General features: G+C 44.4%; 1 protein-coding gene and 1 long non-coding RNA gene across 4 annotated transcripts in view; one reads left to right on the forward strand and one right to left on the reverse strand.

Moving 5' to 3' along the window:
- Positions 1-14,912, reverse strand: part of CRK (CRK proto-oncogene, adaptor protein) — a 37,828-nt gene extending 22,916 nt beyond the window's left edge. For all 3 annotated transcript variants that reach the window (XR_010923244.1, XM_067566023.1, XM_067566024.1), the window contains exon 1: positions 14,552-14,912. Coding sequence is in view for 2 of the 3 variants with exons in the window: in XM_067566023.1 (XP_067422124.1) it covers positions 14,552-14,795 (244 nt within the window). In the remaining variant the exon portion in view is untranslated. The remainder of the gene's footprint in view (positions 1-14,551) is intronic.
- Positions 14,884-20,028, forward strand: LOC137164946 (uncharacterized). The gene is made up of 3 exons (XR_010923245.1): positions 14,884-15,165; positions 17,856-17,941; positions 19,400-20,028. It is a non-coding gene; the product is annotated as an uncharacterized lncRNA (long non-coding RNA).
- The last annotated feature ends 463 nt before the right edge of the window (positions 20,029-20,491 follow it).

The raw sequence follows: 20,491 nt of genomic DNA on the forward strand, positions 1-20,491 counted from the left end.
GGACTGGCATAGGAAAGTATCCCACCACAGAGTTAGAAATAAGGCTTACATCCCTAGAAACCTTCATGAGAGGATTGCTGAGCACCTCCACAGAAGTTTCATCGAGATCTCTCAGGAAAATTTAAGGAACATCCGTGTATATAAACAAACTGCTCTGCAAGCAGCTCTCCTCTCCCACTAAATCTACAGGGGAATGACCAGCAAATAACAGCTCTACCTCTCTTTTTGGCAATTATGACTTCTAGTATGAGTAAATTAATGAAGAGTTGCTATGTGGGTCCTGTTACATTAGGCACCATTTGTACATTTAAACATTGTATGGGAAATGCATTCACACACTTACCTGAGGTTCCTTCCCCTGCATCAGATCCACCTGTGCTCAGTGGCTGGGACTGACTAGATTGCAGTGGAGTCTCTTACAGATCCTGGCTTATTGCATAGCTAGACCCTCAGGTGACATGTCCCCATCCTCCTTGCTGTTCACAGCATGGGTCTATGTCTCTGGATCCACAGTGGTATCCACAGTACTCTGCAGTGTGCTGGTGGGTCTCCACCAAGTGTGACATGGAGCTCATTGTAAAAGTGGCAGGTCTACAGCTTGCCACCAAATCAACTGTTGGCCTCCCTGGCCTTCTGATATGCCTGCCACAGTTCCTTGGCTCTCACATGGCACTGCTCTCATATCCCTTTTCCTGTATTCCCTGTGCAATCTGCTCACAGATATCCACGTTTCTACATATGCTCCGTAGCTGTGCCTGCACAGCCTCTTCTTCCCACAGGCCCCAAAGATCCAATACCTCCTGTCTACTTCAGGTAGGAACACATCTGGAACCTGGGCAGTTGCACACAACACGGCAAGGTGTGTTCGCCAAACTGGGCAATCAGGAAAATGCATTTAAAAAAATAAGCAGGGTGGCTTCCATTCTCTGTGGTCCCTGGGCAGTGGAGTTCACAACTATGTCTCGAGTGGTCAGTGCCATGCATTGTGGGACAGTTGCTAGAGGACAGTCTACACTTGCACTACGTTCACCACAGTAGGTTGACCAGGGCTTAACGCCGTTCAGGGAGGTAGTTTTACTGTATCATTGTACTGGGGCCTTTACTCGATGGGAGACCAATTTGAGCAAAGACACGTGGATAACTAGGTTGACGCTAGGCTACTTACATCGACTTAACTTTGTATTGTAGACCAGGACTCTCTCACACTGGGTATCACCTAACTCCAGGAGTGGCCCCCTCTAAAATCACTGGGGGGAATAGAAGGTGGAAGAACTGTATCCTGTAAAGCAGTGATTCTAAGGATGTGTCTTCACAGCAGCTAGCTTGAGTTATAAATCTAGTGTTACCCCAACTCCTGTGCACACACAAAAATCTCTAGCTCAAGTTAAGTGGTGCTTTAAACTCCAGCTAGAAGGCCTTTTGAGGTGGGTTAATGCTCCAGTGAGGCTGATGCTGGAGCTAGTAATGCAGTAGGGATACAAGAGCCTCAATTACAACAATTCATCAGCCACTAATCCAACACACTGTGCTACTAATCAAATCACTCTGTGTAACTCCAGTATTGTTTTGAAGCCATGGCTGCAATAACTCAAGTAGTACTAATTCAAGATAACTGATGTGAAGACAAGCTCTAAGAGGATATTAAGGTTACTGTAGATAACCAAGAGAACATTAGCTCCCAGTAAAATACTGTGGCTAACATGACCCTTGAATGCATAAACAGGAAAATATAGAGTAGAAAAGAAGAGATAATACCTTTGCATACTGCTCTGGTGAGAACACTACCAGAATATTGTGTCCTGTTCTGTCGCCTGCACTTTCAAAATTATGTTGAAAAACTAGAGAAGAATCAGAGGAAAACTACAAAAATGTGACATCTGAAAAACACTCTTTACAATGAGAAACTTAAGCAGCCCAATCTGGTTAGCTTATCAACAAATAATAGATGGGGATCATATTGCTTCCTAAATATCTACAAATGGAGAGGACTTACCAGACATTCAGAGGCTCTTAAATTGTAGCAAAAAAAAGGTCATAACAAGACCCAATGGATGAAAGTCAGAATTAGAAAAAAAACGGTTGGAAAAACGCAGCTTTTAAAAAATGAGTTAAATAATCATAACATTGCCCCAAGATAAGTGGTAAATTCTCCATAATTTGGAATCTGTAAAGTAAGAATTCTCTAGTTTAACCACAAGTTATAGAGCTTGATAGAGTTCACTTACATAGTAGGGAAGAATAATTCCCTTCAATAATAGGTCTTATTAGGTCAAGTTCTGTGCCCATGTTATACATGTAATCAGATTAGATGAACATAGGAGTCCCTCTCTGGCCTTAAAAAAAATCTATTAAGCTTTTAAGTGTTTATCACACTTTTTACTATCTCACAGAGGTTGTAGTGAGGATAAATCGATGTGTGAGATATTCTGATATTGTAGCAAGCAACAAGAACACATTATAACAGCAAGGGACCCATTTATTTGGGGAGATAAAACCATTATCTTCAGGGTCTGTTCCTCCACGAGCCAGTTCCAGTAGTACATCGCCTTCATCTTCTTGTGGAACAATACTAAGGGAGGGAAGAATATGGGGGATGGGGTGTCAGGCGACCAAGGTAAGCTTGCTGTCGAAGGATACAGCTCTTGGAAAAAGTTCCAGCATGAAGCTTGGAGAATGATTTTCTCCACTTCCCCCGCCACCTCCAATCCAGTGCAACCAAAGAGTAGCTGTCTAGCTTCCTCCTCTCATACCTCAATCAGCAGAACTGTCCCCCACCTCCTTCAGATGGCTTATTTGGGCAAGACATACAAAAGCCTGAATTTTTTCTTAACTAGTTATGGTGTCTCAACTTGGCCTCTGCCCTGTTCTGCTCATGAGGACAGAGCAGCAATCCAAACTGCTGCCTTTGATCAGGAAGCGGAGACTAAAGATAAAAAATTATCTAGAATTTAACAATTTATATATTTTGGGGGAGGGATGAGAGATTTTATGTGGGGAAAGGTGTTCAAGTAATCTAAGCACAGGTCACAGCCAGAGACCATTCAACTCATATCTCAACTCTGAGGCTAATTCCCTTTCTGACAATGGACAAATCACTTCTGGGTCAGTATCCTGATTTTACAGAGGGGGAAATTACTCACACGAGGAATTTGGGAAAGATTTTTTTTTTTTTTGGTAACACTTCCTAAGTGTGGAAACCTCTTTTGCAGGTAAAATACTTACCATTTCAATTCATTTTCAGAGCGCAGTCAGGAGGCATAACCACGCTTAAAGCAAACCATTCTGTTTCTTTAGATTTTATATCATTCAACATTGCTATAGTTAAGGTTAAGAACATCTTTCTGTTTGAAGAATGACAAGTTCTAAAATCCATGATTGCTTGGACTGCCTTGAAATTTGGTGTGCCTCCTGGAAGAACAGGATAGGGTTAATGATCCAAATTCAGGGTCATATGAGCAAGAGGTTCCTGAGACACAGTCCCCAAGTGAGTGGGACTGGAACAAAAGGCAGAAGAAAAAAAAAAAAACTAAAACCCACAGCAGGTTTTCTTCAAGGTTGATAAATTCTACCAATTTTTAATTTTTTTTTTTTTTGCCCAGAGTTGGGGATCAAACCAGTGAATGCTCCTGGCACAATGGTCTCAATCACTCTACACTTACTCCAGCTAGTGCATGGCACTCACTACCCTTTGGGTGAGTAAAATTTAAATTATTCAAGAAAGAGTTCAAACTTTTAAATAGGCACAAACTAACTTTCCTAAAGTTCATGCATCCAATGGATTACATTCTACATATACAGACAGAGTAATCAAGAGGCTTTTTAGTCTGCCAATTTTATCTGCAGCTGGATGGCTGAAGGGAACAAATAGCAGCCAGTGAAGCTGACCTACACCCAACCAGTGTCAGTTCAAACCTGACCTCTCCCAGAAATCTGAAAAAGAGCTGTAAGCATGTTGTTAATATCTGTGTACCGAGGGGCTATTTTAAGGAAATATAGTTTTGAGTACAGCAGATAATTCAGAAGATGATGAAACTAATAAGCGGCAAAAAAACAAACAAAACAAAAAAAACCCACCAAAAACCAAAAAACTGTTAGTGCAGAGTTAAGGTTGTCTGATAATAGCTCATGCTCTTCCAGAATGTAAAGTTCAGCAAAACCTAAACTTGTGAAAACTAGGAAATACAGTTAAGAGTCAAGGTACAGCCCATACAACCTTAACTCTGTCTCCTTGGATCTGGCATGAACCACTGGGAATTATCTGCATGAACTCCAGCTGCATTCACTATGTTAGATGTAGCTGTGTTCAATGTGGAAGAATTAGTTGGAGTAGCTTGGAAGAGCTGTGATTGTGATATAAGGTGATCTGTGGGTTGGTGGCCCTCTGAGGGAGGGTGTGCGAGAGCCTCTGTCTCTGACCCCAGTGTCTGTGATCAAAGGAAAGAGGTGCATGTGTTCATTGAGAGATCCAGTGTCCTTCATTTCAGCACTGTACTGTGTAGGTTGTGTCAGCAGTGGTGCACAGAGGTCGTCTTGCCTTGCAATGGGGATATCAACAGTTCAGTGAGAGATGAGTGTGGTCTGTGGGTTTAATGAAAGGTAGGTGAAAGTAGAGTGTTTGATGATAGTGTGTGTATAAATATGAAGGGGTTGAAGGAGCTGTAAGATTTAATAGATGTGGTGTTCTTTCTGTATACAAGTGTGGGGAGCTCCTGTTCAGTACATGGCAAAGGCAGGGTACAAGTATGGGAGTGTACGGTAACTCTGTATTTCCTCATTTTCACAAGTTTGAGTTTTCCTTAACTTGATGTTCTGGAGGGCCACCAGCTATCACTGTGTTAATGAAGTTTGCCATTTAAAATTTCCTTAAAAAATAAAACTGAAAAAGAGAAATGACAGCAGTCATTTAGGCACTTAATTATCATGTAGGTGTGCAGTTCTGTCAGACACTGGGATGTGCTACAGACCACCGGAATCTGATCTGGACATGAATAGAGACCACTTTAATGCTTTTAATGAAGTAAATACTGATGGGAATTTTGTGATTATGGGAGACTAACTTCCCAGATATAGACTGGAGGACAAGTGCTAGTAGTAATAATAGGGCCCAGATTTTCCTGAATGTGATAGCTGACGGATTCCTTCACCAAATAGTTACTGAACCAACAAAAGAGTATGCCATTTTAGATTTGGTATTGGTGAGTAGTGAGGATCTCACAGAAGAACTGGTTGTAGGGGACAACCTTGGTTCAAGTGATCATGAGCTAATTCTGTTCAAACTAAATGGAAGGATAAACAAATATAGATCTGTGACTAGAGTCTGACTTCAAAAGGGCTAACTTTAAAAAATTAAGGGAATTAGTTGGGGAAGTGGACTGGACTGAAGAACTCATGACTCTAAAGGCTGAGGAGGCTTGGAATTACTTCAAGTCAATGTTGCAGGAACTCTCTGAAGTCTGCATCCCAAGGAAGGGGAAAAAATTCATAGGCAAGAGTTGTAGACCAAGCTGGATGAGCAAGCATCTCAGACAGGCGATTAAGAGAAAGCCTACAAGGAGTGGAAGATGGGAGGGATCAGCAAGGAAAGCTACTTCTTGGAGTTCAGAACATATAGGGATAAAGTGAGAAATGCCAAAAGCCAAGTAGAGTTGGACCTGGCAAAGGGAATGAAAACCAACAGTAAAAGGTTCTATGGCCATATAAATAGGAAAAAAAACAAAGAAAGAAGGACCGCTAAGCACTGAGGATGGGGAAGAGGTTTGGATAATCTAGGCATGGCCCAATATCTAAACAAATACTTTGCCTTAGTTTTTAAGGCTAATGAAGACCTTAGACATAGTGGCAGGGTGGCTAATGGGAATGAGGATATGGAGGTAGAAATTACCACATCTGAGGTAGAAGCCAAACTCGAACAGCTTAATGGGACTAAATCAGGGGGCCCAGATTATCTCTATCCAAGAATATTAAAGGAACTAGCACATGAAATTGCAAAGCCATTATCAAGGATTTTTAATGAATCTGTAAACACAGGGGTTGTATCGCATGACTGGAGAATTGCTAACATAGTTCCTATTTTTTAGAAAGGGAAAAAAAAATGATCCAGGTAACTACAGGCCTGTTAGTTTGACTTCAGTAGTATGCAAAGTCTTGGAAAAAATTTTGAAAGAGAAAGTCGTTAAGTACATCAAAGTTAACGGTAATTGGAACAAAATACAACATGGCTTTACAAAAGGAAGGTTGTGCCAGACCAATCTGATCTCCTTTTTTGAGAAGATAACAGATTTTTTAGACAAAGGGAATGCAGTGGATCTAATTTACCTAGATTTCAATAAGGCATTTGATACAGTTCCACAGGGGAATTATTAGTTAAATTTGAAAAGATAGGGATTAATATGAAAATTGAAAGGTGGATAAAGAACTGGTTAAAGGGGAGACTACAACGGATCATATTGAAAGGTGAACTGTCAGGCTGGAGGCAGGTTACTATTGGAGCTCCTCAGGGATTGGTTTTAGGACCAATCTTATTTAACCTTTTTATTACTGACCCTGGCACAAAAAGTGGGAATGAGCTAATAAAGATTGCGGATGACAACAAACTGGGAGATATTGCCAATGCAGAGAAGGATCGGGATATCACACAAGAAGATCTGGATGACCTTGTAAACTGGAGTAATAAAAATAGGATGAAATTTAATAGTGTAAAGTACAAGGTCATGCATTTAGGGACTAATAAGAATTTTTGCTATAAGCTGGGGACACATCAGTTGGAAGTGACAGAGGAGGGAGGAGAAGGACCTGGGTGTATTGGTTGATCACAGGATGACTATGAGCCACCAATGTGATGTGGCCGTGAAAAAAGCTAATGCAGTCTTAGGATGCATCAGATGAGGTATTTCCAGTAGAGATAGGGAGGTATTAGTACTATTATACAAGGCTGTGGTGAGACCTCATCTAGACTATTGTGTGCAGTTCTAGTCCCCCATGTTTAAGAAAGATGAATTCAAACTGGAACAGGTGCAGAGAAGAGCTACTAGGATGATCCACAGAATGGAAAACCTGCCTTATGAGAGGAGACTCAAAGAGCTTGGCTTGTTTAGCCTAACCAAAAGAAGGTTGAGGGGAGATACGATTGCTGTCTATAAATACATCAGAGAGAGAAATACCAGGAAGGGAGAGGAATTCTTTAAGATCAGCGCCAATATGGACACAAGGACAAATGGATATAAATTGCCCATCAGGAAGTTTAGACTTGAAATTAGACAAAGATTTCTAACCATCAGAGGAGGGAAGTTCTGGAATAGCCTTCCAAGGGAGCAGTGGGGGCAAAAAACCTATGGGACAGCCTAATTTGGCAATTAAATGATTACTGACTACTAGCGGTAAATATGCCAATGGCCTGTGTTGAGACATTTGATGTGGTGGGTTCTGAGTTACTACAAAGAATTCTTTCTTGGGTGTCTGGCTGGTGAGTTTTGCCCACATGCTCAGGGTTTAGCTGATCGCCATATTTGGGGTCGGGAAAGAATTTTCCCCCAGGGCAGATTGGCAGAGGCCCTGGGGGTTTTTCACTTTCCTTGTAGCATGGAGCACGGGTCACTTGCTGGTGGATTCTCTGTATCTTGAAGTCTTGAAACCATGATTTGAGGACCTCAATAACTCAGTCATTGGTTAGGGTTTTATTACAGAAGTGGGTGGGTGAGGTTCTGTGGCCTGCATTGTGCAGGAGGTCAGACTAGATCAGAGGTTCCCAACCTTTTTGGCTCGAGGGTCACAAATATAATTTTTACAACCCTGAAGGACCACCATCCTATCAATTCATAATGGTGTATATGTCAATACATTTTTTAAGGACTACAAATCACTACATATTTAAAGTAAACATTTTGATGCTGCTGTGCTCATTTTTACATTCACTATTTTACACCTACAAATTATTCAGCGTATATCACACACTCACAGACAAAGCACTAGTGTAGGTGAGTGACTGTCACTACAAACTGAAGCACATGGCCTGGCAACTAAGTCACGGTGGGTGGCCTGTTAACTGCAGGCCAAACTGGAAGGGACTGATTTTTAGAGTCCTGTCCCTCCTCAAGCATGGTGGGTCCTGGCTGCTCCGCCAGCAGCTCCCCACCCACTGCAGCCAGACAGAAAGTGTTCAGCAAGGAGGCTACCTTGCTGATCTCCCATCCCCCTGGCTGCAGCAGGGAAACCACGTGTGCCCTGTAGCCCCATGTGCTCTGTCTGGGTCCTTAAGCAGAGGCTCCATTCTGCGGCCAGCGGGAGAGGAGTGGCGGGCCACTTTGAAAGACCCCGGCCACTGGTTGGGAACCACTGGACTAGATGATCATACTGGTCCCTTCTGACCTTAAAGTCTATGAGTCTATTAACTTAGCTGATACCTGTTCTTAGCTCTGCATTCAGAAGGACAGTACTTCCCCAGATCCTGGATCACTTGGGGAGCAGGAAGATGGGCTCAGGCATCCCCAGAAGGGCAAGGACCTCCAGATTCCGGGAGGGGGCAGGGAGAGAGGATCAGCCCGCCCACCCTGCCCCTGCTCCAAGGGGCAGCAGGTCCCCAGCTCCTGGCACACATACACACAAAGTTACAAGGAGGAGCTCAATATGCCTCCCTCCTCAATTCTTGGCACATTCGCATGCACACAGAGATGGGGCTGACAGAGCCCCTGCCCCTATTCTCCCCCAATCTCCCTGCAACTCATCCCATATGCTCCTTCCTCGGTGTCCCTCTCTCTCCTTCTCATGTGATCCCCCCCAAACTATCTCATCTCCCATACCACTCATCCCCATAATCCATGTCCCCTCTATGCTGTCCCAAACCCCTTTCACTCCTATTCCCACAGTCCTCCAATTTCTAAAATGCCCCTTCCCTGCCAGTAACCATCTGCATGTATAATTAAAAATAATATATATATATATTTTTTTCATTTCATTTCAGTCACCAAAAATACCCCTCCCTCTCCTGCCAAGAGAGAGATTTTAGCAATATGCCTTCCGAGGTTTTCTAGATGTCTGCCTGAAGTGAGACTCCAACTGACAGTGGCTGGGTGGATCTGTCAAAATACTAATGCTTATCATCCTCAAGCTATCCAATTGCTATGAAACTTTCAAGGCTAAAAAAACTTTTTGGAGCCTCTGCCCACAAATGCTCAGTGGAATCTGTTTGGTGCAATGCCACGCACTTCAAATGTTGATGCTCCTCATTGAAGAGCTACTCTTTGGCTAATAATGTAATTTGATTTTTCCCAAAGTGCTAGTGGATGGCATGTACTCTGTTGGGGTAACTTCCAAGTGTTTGAGACTCTGGGTTAAGCTTTATCTATGCGCAAAAACTCACTGCCTAAACATGTCTTTAGTAAGAGCTGTTGTTTTCCTGGAGGCTGTATCTCAGGAACCCCTTTTTCAAATGGCCCCAAATTTGGTTCTCTGACCAAACTCCATGCTCCCACAAGACATACAAATTTTCAAGGCAATCTGAGTAAGTATGTGGATTTTAGAAGACTTTAAAGATGGTCTTAATCTTAAGTACAGTGGAGTTGGTGCTCTGCTATAATTTTTAAAAAGAAAATAAACACATATATAAATGCATGCTGCACAGAGGATTTGGGGGCATAAGAATGTGGAGAATAAGGAACTGAGATCCAAGGCGGCAGTGAGGGGAGGGGGATAAACAAACAGGGAGGGGTGGTAGACGTGGGAAAGGAGTTGGGGGTTTAAACCAGGGAGTGGAAAAGGTGACATGGAAATGGGGGGCAGGGTGAATGGAAAGGGCACATGGCCACCCCACATTCTCCCCCCTCATGTGTGGTCTGCAGAGTCATTGCCCTCCTGGGGTGGAGGGTCCAAGCCCCTCTCCCTGCCCCCCATGCTAGGGTTGGTCATATCACCGGTCCAAAAATAATTGACTGGTCAAATAACGGTCAATATTTAAAGTACTAATTTATTAGAACAGTAACAAAAGAGTGTAAGACTTCACGGTCTCCAATAGACACAGCCTTAGAAAGATATTTATTTCTAATTACAACCAAGAAATTACTATATGATTTATTTTAACTCCAAAAAATACAAAACACAATGAAATTAAGCTTTCAATAATGAAAGAATGGTACCATGATGCAATCAAAACTGTTGGCCTCTGCATACATCAGGGCACTCTTTCCAGACTATTTGACAATATTTGATGATGGTCAAATAGCTGGTCAATTGACATTAATTGACCAGCTTGCCAAGTCAGTTCTGTGTTTGTGCCAGGAACTGGGGGTGTCTCTCTGGGGGTGTCTGAGCTGATCTCCCTGCCCTCCCATGTGTGTACTGGGATCTGGGGGTTCCAGCCCCTTTATGGGGTCTAAGCCCCCCTCCCTGCTCCACAGGGGGAAGTCAGGATCTGGGAGGACCACAATGCCATCTAACACAGGCTACACTCATTTCCCACCTAATTGCTGACAATCCCCATGACAAGATTACTCCTTGCCTCACTGCTGACACAATCTACTTAATGAAGCACTGAAATGAGGCACACTGACTTTCTCATGCACCTCTTTCCTTTGCTTACACATACAGAGGTTGGTACACCCCCCATATTGCCTTATATCACAATCGCAGCTCTGCCAAGCTGCTCCAACTAATCTCTCCACTACTCAATACAGCTATAACTACCACAGTAAATGCAGCTGGAGTGCATGCAGCTAATTCCCAGTGGTTCTTGCCAGGTGCAGGGAGACAGAGTTAAGGTTGTGCAGGCATGTACCTTATCTCTGTATTTCCTGAAGCTCCTAGTCAGTACATTTCTACTAGAATCTTTGTCCCTTTGCTCCAGTCCCTTCAGCTACATTGATATGCATTTCTTTTTTGCAAAGGAAAGGAAAGTCCTTTTGGGATCCCAATTTTTAAATTTTGTTTCCTGTCCCATTCAGAAAAGGCCTCCTCATTCTAGTGACCTTGCCTGAGGCAAAGAAGGCTGTTTGCAGTTCCCTTTATGTTCCAACGGCTACCCTGCTATCATCCAGAAGGAATAACTGAGAGTGATGCAAGACACTTCTTCCCTCCTGCAGCACTTGTAACCCCCACCTGCCTAGAATCAGAGTGTTCAACAAGAATATACATTGCAGTCAAATCATCTGTGTATATTTTGCTTCCTTCTACTCTCCCATGTACTGCTTCTCTATTACTTTCCACAGTACTTCCTTACTGGTGCCAGGAACATGAGCAGAGCAAACTAATGCAATCCTACTCACGTATAAAACAAGGATACACATCTGATTAAATTAAGGGACAGTATGTTAACAACAAATGAAAAGAAAATGGAATGCTTCAAGAGGGCACCCAGATAATCACTGGATAATTATATGTCCACTAGTAAATACTTATAGCTTTGCAAGCTGGAACTACAAGGGTAAATCAAATCTTTAGGGCATAGTATCTCTTCTCCCCTGCTAACATAAATGCACAAATGAACAGGCCCGATATAGGGTTTATTCAATTGCCTTTGAAATGTGACATTGCAAGCTAAGGAGATAGGAAAAAAGTATTTCTTGGTGATCCTTTTCAATTTCATAGAACGTGTCCCTCGTTCTCATATTAAAGGCCAGAACAAGTAATTTAGTTCTTTACTCGTTTTTGCTATACCATTCACTCGATCTCAACACATGACTCTTCTGATCCTAGTGCCTCCAACTGCTCAGGTTTTCCTTTTCCAAGCCTTTTCAGTTTTAGATAGGTCTGGAGGTGAGGCATCCAAAACAATGTGGTATAGAGAGATTTGGATCTATTGATATAAAATATTGTCTTCATTTTTTAAGAAGACATCCAAGCATGTAATGTATGCTGAAAAAATTTAAACTGGATGTACAACTATTGTGACATCAGAACTATTACACTTACAAAGAAATATTCAGGGGAGACTTAGGGTATGTCTAACACTACAGTCAGAGATACTACAATCAGAGATCTGACTGCAGTACATGTAGACATAGATTAGAGTTAGCTCAGGTATGACTAAATTTTCTGTGCAAGGTAGGAGTAATAAATAACAAGTCATCACATTTACTAAAAATGGTAGGATAAAGCACTGTGAAGGCTAACTTTACTGTGCTAACTTCACAGTATTTTATCCTGGTCATTTTAAGCAAGTGTGATGACTTGTTGATATTTACTTAAATATGGAAGTCTGTGCAGTAAAATGAGATAACTTTTCTGAATCCTCCACCCCTCTTTGTCAGCTGTCTACTTCTTAGATCACCTCTACCACACTTATTTAACTAAAAGTGAAACTGTGCAGTTAATGTAACAATGAGACATTTAGTAGAATTAATTGATTGCAAATTCAAAACTGATGAAGTTACATACTTTTTCATAAAATGCATAATGCAACTGTGGAACTTATTGCTACAGAATGGCATTGAGACCAAGAATTTAGCAAGATTCTAACAGACAGATTGGACATTTATATCGATATCAAGAATATTCAGTGTTATAATAGTAAATACTGAAGAGAGGAAACTTTAAAAGTTATTCTCTAACTATTAGGGAGTTAGCAATATTTTTCTTAGGGAGCAGATTATTTTTATATTATGCAGTTTCTTGCACTTTCCTCTGAAACATTTGGTACTGTCTCTGTCAGAGAACAGATGTTGGATTAGATGGACCATGAGTTTGACCCAGCGTGAGAATTATTATGTTCCTATAATTCAAGCATCCTGCATACTACAAAACAAAAAATACCCAGCAAAAAGGCTGGCACATCTGCCATGCCCATTCTGGTGTCATTTTAAAGGCAGCAGTGCAGAAAATTCATAAACTCAAAGGGTTGAGACCAGAATGGACTATTATGATAACATATTCTGTCCTGCATAACACCATCCCTAATATTTCACTCATTCATTCCTGCATCCAGCCCAAAACGCTGTATTTGAAGTAGGGCATCTCTTTTAAAAAGACAACCTCCAATTTTGACTGAAAACTATCAAGTGATGGAGAATTCATCATATCCTTTGTTAAATTATTCCCTAGGTTAGCTACCACCCCCCCATCCAAAAAAAAAAAAAAAAAAAATTGCACTTTATTTTCAGTTGAATTTGATTAGATTTAATTTCCAGCTGCTAGCGCTTGTTTTCCCTTGGGACGTGTCCATACAGGGAAACATTCCACTAGAGCTATGCTGATGTAACACCCCTATGTGAGCACTCTGCTCTAAAGAATGGGACTTTATTCCAGAATAATTACCCTGCTGGTACTTCTACACCAGGTTCAATTTACCTCTTAACCTTCTCTTTCTTAAAAATAAATAAATAGTGCTTCTTAAATCTCTTGCTGGATTTTCAGGGTTTCCAGGCTTCAAAATACCCTAATCTCTTGACTGTTTCTAATTTTTCCACATCCTTTTTGGCATGTGGCCACAAGAACTGGACACATTCTGATAATGGTTTCACAGATATGGTATTATGGTGTGTGGTAATATAGATATCATAATATCTTCTGGCTCAATATTTCCATTTATATACCTAAGGATCCCTCTTAGCAATAGCACTGCATTGGGAACTCATATTCATCATGACCCCCTAAATTCAGAGACACTGTTTTCCAGGATAGTCTTTCATTCTGTAAGTATGATCAATGTCCTTTGATTCTAGATGTTTGACCTCGTTTTGACATTTGTATTTTCATATCTCAGATTTTAAACCATTCTAGAATTAATGTGTCTGCTTATTTTCCAAGTACGAAAGGACAAAATAAGGCTATTTTTGCTTAGCATAACTTTTAACATCTCACTTAAGAAAAATTACTCATTTATTTAAAGAGTGGGAGCACTTAAATTACCCAATTAACATATCATTTTACTTTCAGACTCAGTTATTTGAGGTTTGAAATGAAACAATGGAAATCTCAGCTTCTCCCTCATTCAAGAGTATCTACTTAAAATGAGGAACTTTAAATGTCATTTTTCAAAATCCTCTAAATCTCTAATATGCCAATTATTTTCAAGTATTTCATGCAAATTAAAAATGTAAAATGGCAATAAAGTTTCAATTTCCTCCGAATAGGTGGTGGAAGTTTACTTTTCCATATCTGATTTACACATAGTGATGGGAAATCTGAGCTATAATGACTTCAGGATAGAAGTCCAGACGCCAACGTCCAGAGAGATGCACTATTTTATTCCTCCAAATAACGTCCTACCCGATTTTAAAGTTAGGAACACTACAGGTCAGGAGGCGGTGTATGGGAGTCTTGGAGCCACTCCCTAGTAATGAAAGACCCCAAAATTAGTGGGTCCCAGTGCGGAACCAAAAGACAAACACGAACGGCACAGTCGGGCCTCAGGAGACTGAGCGCCAGTCTGGAGTGGGCGGGGCGCGCGGGGGCAACCTGGCTCTGGCTGGTAGGTGCCCGCTGTTTCGGGAGACACTGAGGCCGCACCTTTCCGCGCAAAACAAACTCGGATACAAGGCCAGGGTGCAGCAACAACCCCCCCCCCCCCCGCGTCATCCAATCAAAGCAGTCCCTCTCCCTAGCCCGGCCGGCTCCGCGCACTCACCCGGGGCCCCGGGGCCCTCGCCGCCAGCTCTTCGGCCTCCCGGCGGCCCCAGGCTGTTCACTATGTAGTGCGAGACCCGGGAGCTCTCGGACACCGACAGCACGAAGTCACCGGGGATGGTTCCCGAGTCCCTCACCAGGAAGGTCCCGTGGCGCTGCCCCTGCAGTAGCGACACCGCCTCGGCCCTGCTCAGCCGTCCCCAATACCAGCTTGCCCGGTCCTCGGAGTCGAACTGCCCGGCCATGAGGGCCGCCCGCTACCCTGGGGAGGGACCGCACTAACTCCCCCTGCGGGTCACAATCACCCAAGACCCCCGTTCCGTTCCCAGCCCCACCACCCAAAATGGCGGCCCCTGTGCTGACCTCACCTACCAGACGTGACGACGCGAACTGAGCCACTACTGGGAAACGGCCGCCCATCCGTGACGTCATGTTCCTGCGCAGGGTGCACGGCCGTTGCCGCAGGTCGCACGGGGTCAGACAACGCTTGTCGTTGGCGCAGAGAAGATGCTTCCCATTTGTAAAGAAATTTCTCCCATAAACGCAAGGTCCAGACTACGCTGAAAAGCCCGCGAGCACTGAGCAGCCATTGAAAGAAGGTCGTGCGGGGAACAGGTAGGGTAACGTTCTGCATGAGCCGCCATAATGGGACGGTCGGGGATAGGGAGAGTACCGTGCTGCACGACCGCCATTAGAAGAAGGTCAGAGGCCTTGGGTGGCAGTTGAAGGAAGGAAGGTCCTGAGGCGTGAGTGGTGTCGTGCCCCAGTCTGGGCTAAATCGCCATTGTTGGAGGATCAGTGGGAACATGGAGACGGCCTGAACTCTGTGACCTATCTATTTGGGCTGGCTGCACCACCATACGGAGGTCAGCAAACAGTGGCGCTAGTAGTGGGTTAGGGTTAGGGTTCCCATGGAGGAGTCTGGGGACACCTAGTAGGGGGAACTGCCATCTCCTGGGAGATTGTAGTAGGTGCTGTGTCCCTGGGTTGGGGTGGTGGTGCTCTGGTGTTCCCGGCGTTGAGGAGGAATTGCCATCCCCTGGAGTGACTGGGATCAATGGGCTAAATTTTGGGATTAGCATTAGAAATCATATGCTGCACTGATTCCCCTACAGCAGTGTATCTCAACAACTGGTCTATGGCAGCCCCCTTACCAGCCCCTGGAATTTCCCTGACACAGTTTAAGAAGGCAGCAAGCTGGTCTCTGGTATCGAAAAGGTTGAGAAACACTGTCCTACAGAAACCTATCTTGCTCCTTCTGAGTTCCTTCCTAAAAGACAGCCCTGCCTTCACTCAGTTTCTTCTCAGGGAACTCCCCAGACTCCCCTCTCCTGGGTCTTCTCTCCCTGATAAAATTCCCAGCTCTATTTAAGTAGCCTGTCCTGATTTCCTGCACCGAGAGTCAGTCATAGAATCATAGAGTTGGAAGGGACCTCAAGAGGTCATCTAGTCCAACTCTCTGCTCAAAGCAGGACTATCCTCAGCTAAATAATCCCAGCGAGGGTTTTGTCAAGCCGCAGTTTAAAAACCTCTAAAAATGGAGATTCCACCACCTCCCTAGGTAACCCATTCCAGTGCTTCACCACCCTCCCAGTGATTTCCTAATGTCCAACCTAGACCTCCCCCACTGCAACTTGAGACCGTTGCTCCTTGTTCTGTCAAGATTATTGTCACCCTACCGTGTTCAGCTGTGGCTACCAATTATCACTGAGTTGCTCAGTCACAAGCAAGGCTGAGCCTGGCTTGCCGTGAAGGCCTAGCCAGCCTGTGACAGGGAGCTGTGTATCATTACACAGAAGAGAAAGGCAGAGGGAAGGAAAGGAGCAGATGGAGCAGTGCATGCTGAGTACAGGCAGTCCAACAGAGTTCTAATGATATCCCAAGCCACCCCCTACCATGATCATCCATGCTAACTTCCCAAGTGACAGGCCTTTGGAGGCACTTGGCAGCATATGTGGAACCCAGCAAACAGCCCCTTTACTACAGAGGCAGAGCAGGACTGGCTCTGAAGGACGCCGGCCAAGGTCACGTTACCAAATTGCTGCAGTTCTCCTGCTCTTCCCGGCCTAGGCTGACAGCTTGTGACACTCCCCATAGTAACCTGGCAACCCCCGGTTTCAGAACCTGTGGATTAGATGGATGTCCAGGGTGCACAGGTCCACTTCTTCCACATTCTCTGAGGGCTGGAACTCCTCGACGATTCCTTTGCAAGCACAACAAATAATCCAAGCAAGAGCCATCACTACCCAAAGCTCAATTGGTGCATGGGCCAAAAACCCACAGAAACAAAATAGTGGGTGCTCAGCACTCGCTGGGCTGGTTGCCAATCAGCTGCTCCCAGGAGCAGAAGGTGGGGGAGGGACCAGCCACTTCCAGCTGAGATGCTGCTCTGTGCAGCATGGCAGCTGACTGCAAGAGCCTGATTGGAGGAAGCAGCTTCAGAGACCGTAAGCCTCCTTGTTGGGCATGGATTTTTGTGGGATTAAGACCAGGGGAAGAGAAAATAGTCTCCTGTGCAGAGTGCCTCTTTGGGGGGCTGATGCATTACCACAACTGGCAACTGTCACTGCTGCTCTAGGACAGATGCAGTTTGAACATTATCACAACCAGCCATCCAGTGTCACTGCTGCTCCAGGGCACATGAACTCTGTGGATTACCTCGACTAGCCACCCGGAGACACTGCTGCTCCAGGACTGATGCACTCTATGCCAATGTTTTTCAATCTTTTTGATACCAGGGACCAGCTTCCTACACTGTGTCAGGGAGATCTCAGGCTTCCTATACTGTGTCAGGGAAATCTCAGGGACTGGTCCATGGACCAGTCATTGAGAAACACTGCTCTACACATTACCCTGACTGGCCACCCAGAGTCACTGGTGCTGCAGGGCAGATGTACTCTGTGCGTTAGCTTGAGTGGCCGCTAAGCAGGGTTACTACAAAAGCAAGACCCATGCAGATATATGTGGTTTTTTTTAATCCCCTGAGTTTCTTCTCCCCACCTTGCATCTTGTTTTTTGTGTGTTTTTGTGCTCACCACCTGGAACCAGAAGTTCAAACCCTTCAAAATCTGTCATTTTTTTGTCAGGGAACTGGAACCGGATGTTCAAACCCGCCATTTTGGCTGTGTGGAACCGGAAATCAGCCATGTTTGTTCAGGGTGTGGGTTGGTCTTGTGTTTGGCTTCTTTTCAGACATGCCCTCAATGCTAAGATAAATGTCTGGTAAGGGCTTAGTAGAGACTGCTGCTTCCCTTTAGCTGGGGTTTGGTTTCTAATAAAAGGTTTCCTGCTCGTTCTGTTTGCAGGGTGAGAATTTCCTGACTTTGGGAGCAGCTGATTTCCAAGGCAGTGAGGAGCATGTCCTCCTGAGCAGAGGCCTGGAACCAGAAAGGTGAATGCAGGGGCTGAGTCTGTCTTTCCTTAACTACTTCTCTCTAATATGCTGGCCAACATACTCTTGCTGTTTCCTTGCCTCTCCTGGTACCGTCCCCCTTCACAGGAGAGGAGCAGGTGTGCTGGGCCTGCATCCCTGCAGGTTTGGTCTGGGGAACCTGCAGCACATAGGAGGGAACAATAATCATGCTGGGTACTTGGGTGTGACGTTCCCCTGGTACAATCTGAACTGGTGAATTGCTGCATCACCTCAATCCCCCACTCCCGTAGCCCATCTTACTCTGCTCTGCTGTAAGAATCCCCACTCCTGGGCTGTTCACGCATAACCTCCAGCATGTAAGCAGCTCCAAACTTAGTGAGTGTGTGCTCCTAGCCAGTCACTCTTTGGATGCTACAACAGAATGACAGTAGCAAATACCCGAGTCCCAGATGCAATCCTAGGAGTCTCCGTCTTACAATGTTCATTTATGCCCACTGAACAATGTAAGCTAATATAAATTCAGCAATTTAACAAAGAAATTGATATGCACCAACCTTGTTATAGCCAGTGAAGTCTCTAACACACTTCCATCCAAATGCACTGCTTTAGGTAGTGCAAACAAATACATTTATTAATTACACAAGGATTTTAAGTGATTATAAGTCAAAGCACAATGAGTCAGATTTGGTCAAAAGAAATAAAAGCAAAATGCATTCTAAGCTAAGCGTAACACTTTCAGCAACCTTACAAACTCAGGTCATTTTCACCACAGGTTGGCTGGCTTCCCTTCATCCAGGCTCTCCCCTTTGGTCAGCATTTCAGTTGCTTGGTGATGTTTGTAGATGGAGGTGGAAGAAAGAAAGGCAGAGCAGGTGACAAACTATGTCCTGACATGGACTCATCCATGGACTCAGTGAGCATTACTTCCTCAGCGTTCCAAGCTGACTAAGGGAAGGGAGATGAATCACTCAGGAGTCCAACTGATCCTCCATTGATGCCCAGGCCAGTCCTTAGTTCCTGGAAGGCAGAGCTGGGTTTGTTCTATACAAGACTCGATTAGGTGTGAACTGACCCTCTGCTCCTGGAGAGTTTTGCCTGGACATGTTTCAAGCCATGAGGACACATCTTTGGGAATATACATAGTGAAGCCTTATAACCATGCATATGGAATTGTAACAAACATATTACTATAACAATAATGATCAGTACCTCATGAACATACCAAAGACATCTTATATGACATACTTTACATAAAACAATACACAATTATACTGCAAGGGTGAACATGGGGTTGCAGGGCATCATACTAAGTGCGCTGGTGCTGGTGGGGTGATCATCAGTTTTGGTCTCTCTGTTCATTGAGTGGGAGCTCTTCTAGAGTAGATTGGAGCAGAAAGAAGGGAGGGCAGGATCTCATGCACCAACCGAGCTTTGGGCAGTGATGGCTTTTATTTGGGTTATCTGCTGTGCTTGCAGAGGAATCATCCAGGAGCTCCAGCCCTCGGAGAAGATGGAAGAAGTGGACCTGCACATCTTGGACATCCATCTAATCAGTGGTGAACAGTTCACAGATTTCTGTCTTCCACAGAGGCCTGGAACCAGGAAGGTGATTCATGGGCTGAGTCTGTCCTTCCTTTACTATTACTGTTCATTACTATTACTATTTACTGTTGGCCAACACATTCTCTCTCCTTGCCTGATCTTCTACAGCGTCCCTTCATAGACATTTTCACCTGCACATGTCCTGTGGTGATTGAGACATAGGTGTCTTTAGCTCTCAGTGAAGATCTATGGTGGGAGAGGTGGAAGGACTGAAAGCTGCTGCTGTCTCTAATCTGTGTCTACAGGTGCAGCAAGCTGTGATGCAGGAAGGTAGTTTTAGTCTTCTTTTACCTTTGTTTTCAGAATGTGGTGCCCTGTGCTCTACCTAGTGTAGCTTTAGCGATGTATCTGTATGTTGGTTTTTTAGGTATTTTAGGTGAACCCAGTCAGGGGTTCACAATGTATTCCCCAGTATACCCTCTCCCCCAGTTTCTCTCATTATCTTGTTCCAATTGCCTTACACTTGTCCCCAGTAGGAAAGATAACCTCAATAAATAATTGGTTTAACCTTAATTCTGTGTATTGGTGATTTGATGGGAGTGGTTCTCTGGCTGCAAACCCTCCTGTAAATGGGTATCAAAGGATATGCATGTGCAGTACCTCGAGTGGCCACCCGGCGGCACCGCTGCTCCGGGACACACCCTCTGCAGTACCTCAAGCGGCCACCCGGCGGCACCTCTGCTCCAGGACATGCCCTCTGCAGTACCTCGAGCGGCCACCCGGCGGCACCGCTGCTCCGGGACAGTTGCCCTTGGCGCAGTACCAAGTGGCCGTGAAGATAATTCTCAGGTCAGGGCTTAGTGCAGACTGCTGCCTCCCTATGGCTGGGGCTTGGTTTCTAAGGGAAGTTTATTTGCTCTGCTTGCAGGGGAATTTTGCAGGAGGCCCCGCCGAAGGAGAAGGTGGGGGAAGTGGACCTCTGCAGCCTGGACATCCATCTAAGCAGAGGTGAACAGTCCTCAGCTT

This window comes from Emydura macquarii, unplaced genomic scaffold (assembly GCF_026122565.2).
Source record: "Emydura macquarii macquarii isolate MOO-44397 ecotype Brisbane River unplaced genomic scaffold, CSIRO-AGI_Emac_v2 contig_2699, whole genome shotgun sequence".
Lineage (NCBI taxonomy): Eukaryota > Metazoa > Chordata > Testudines > Chelidae > Emydura > Emydura macquarii.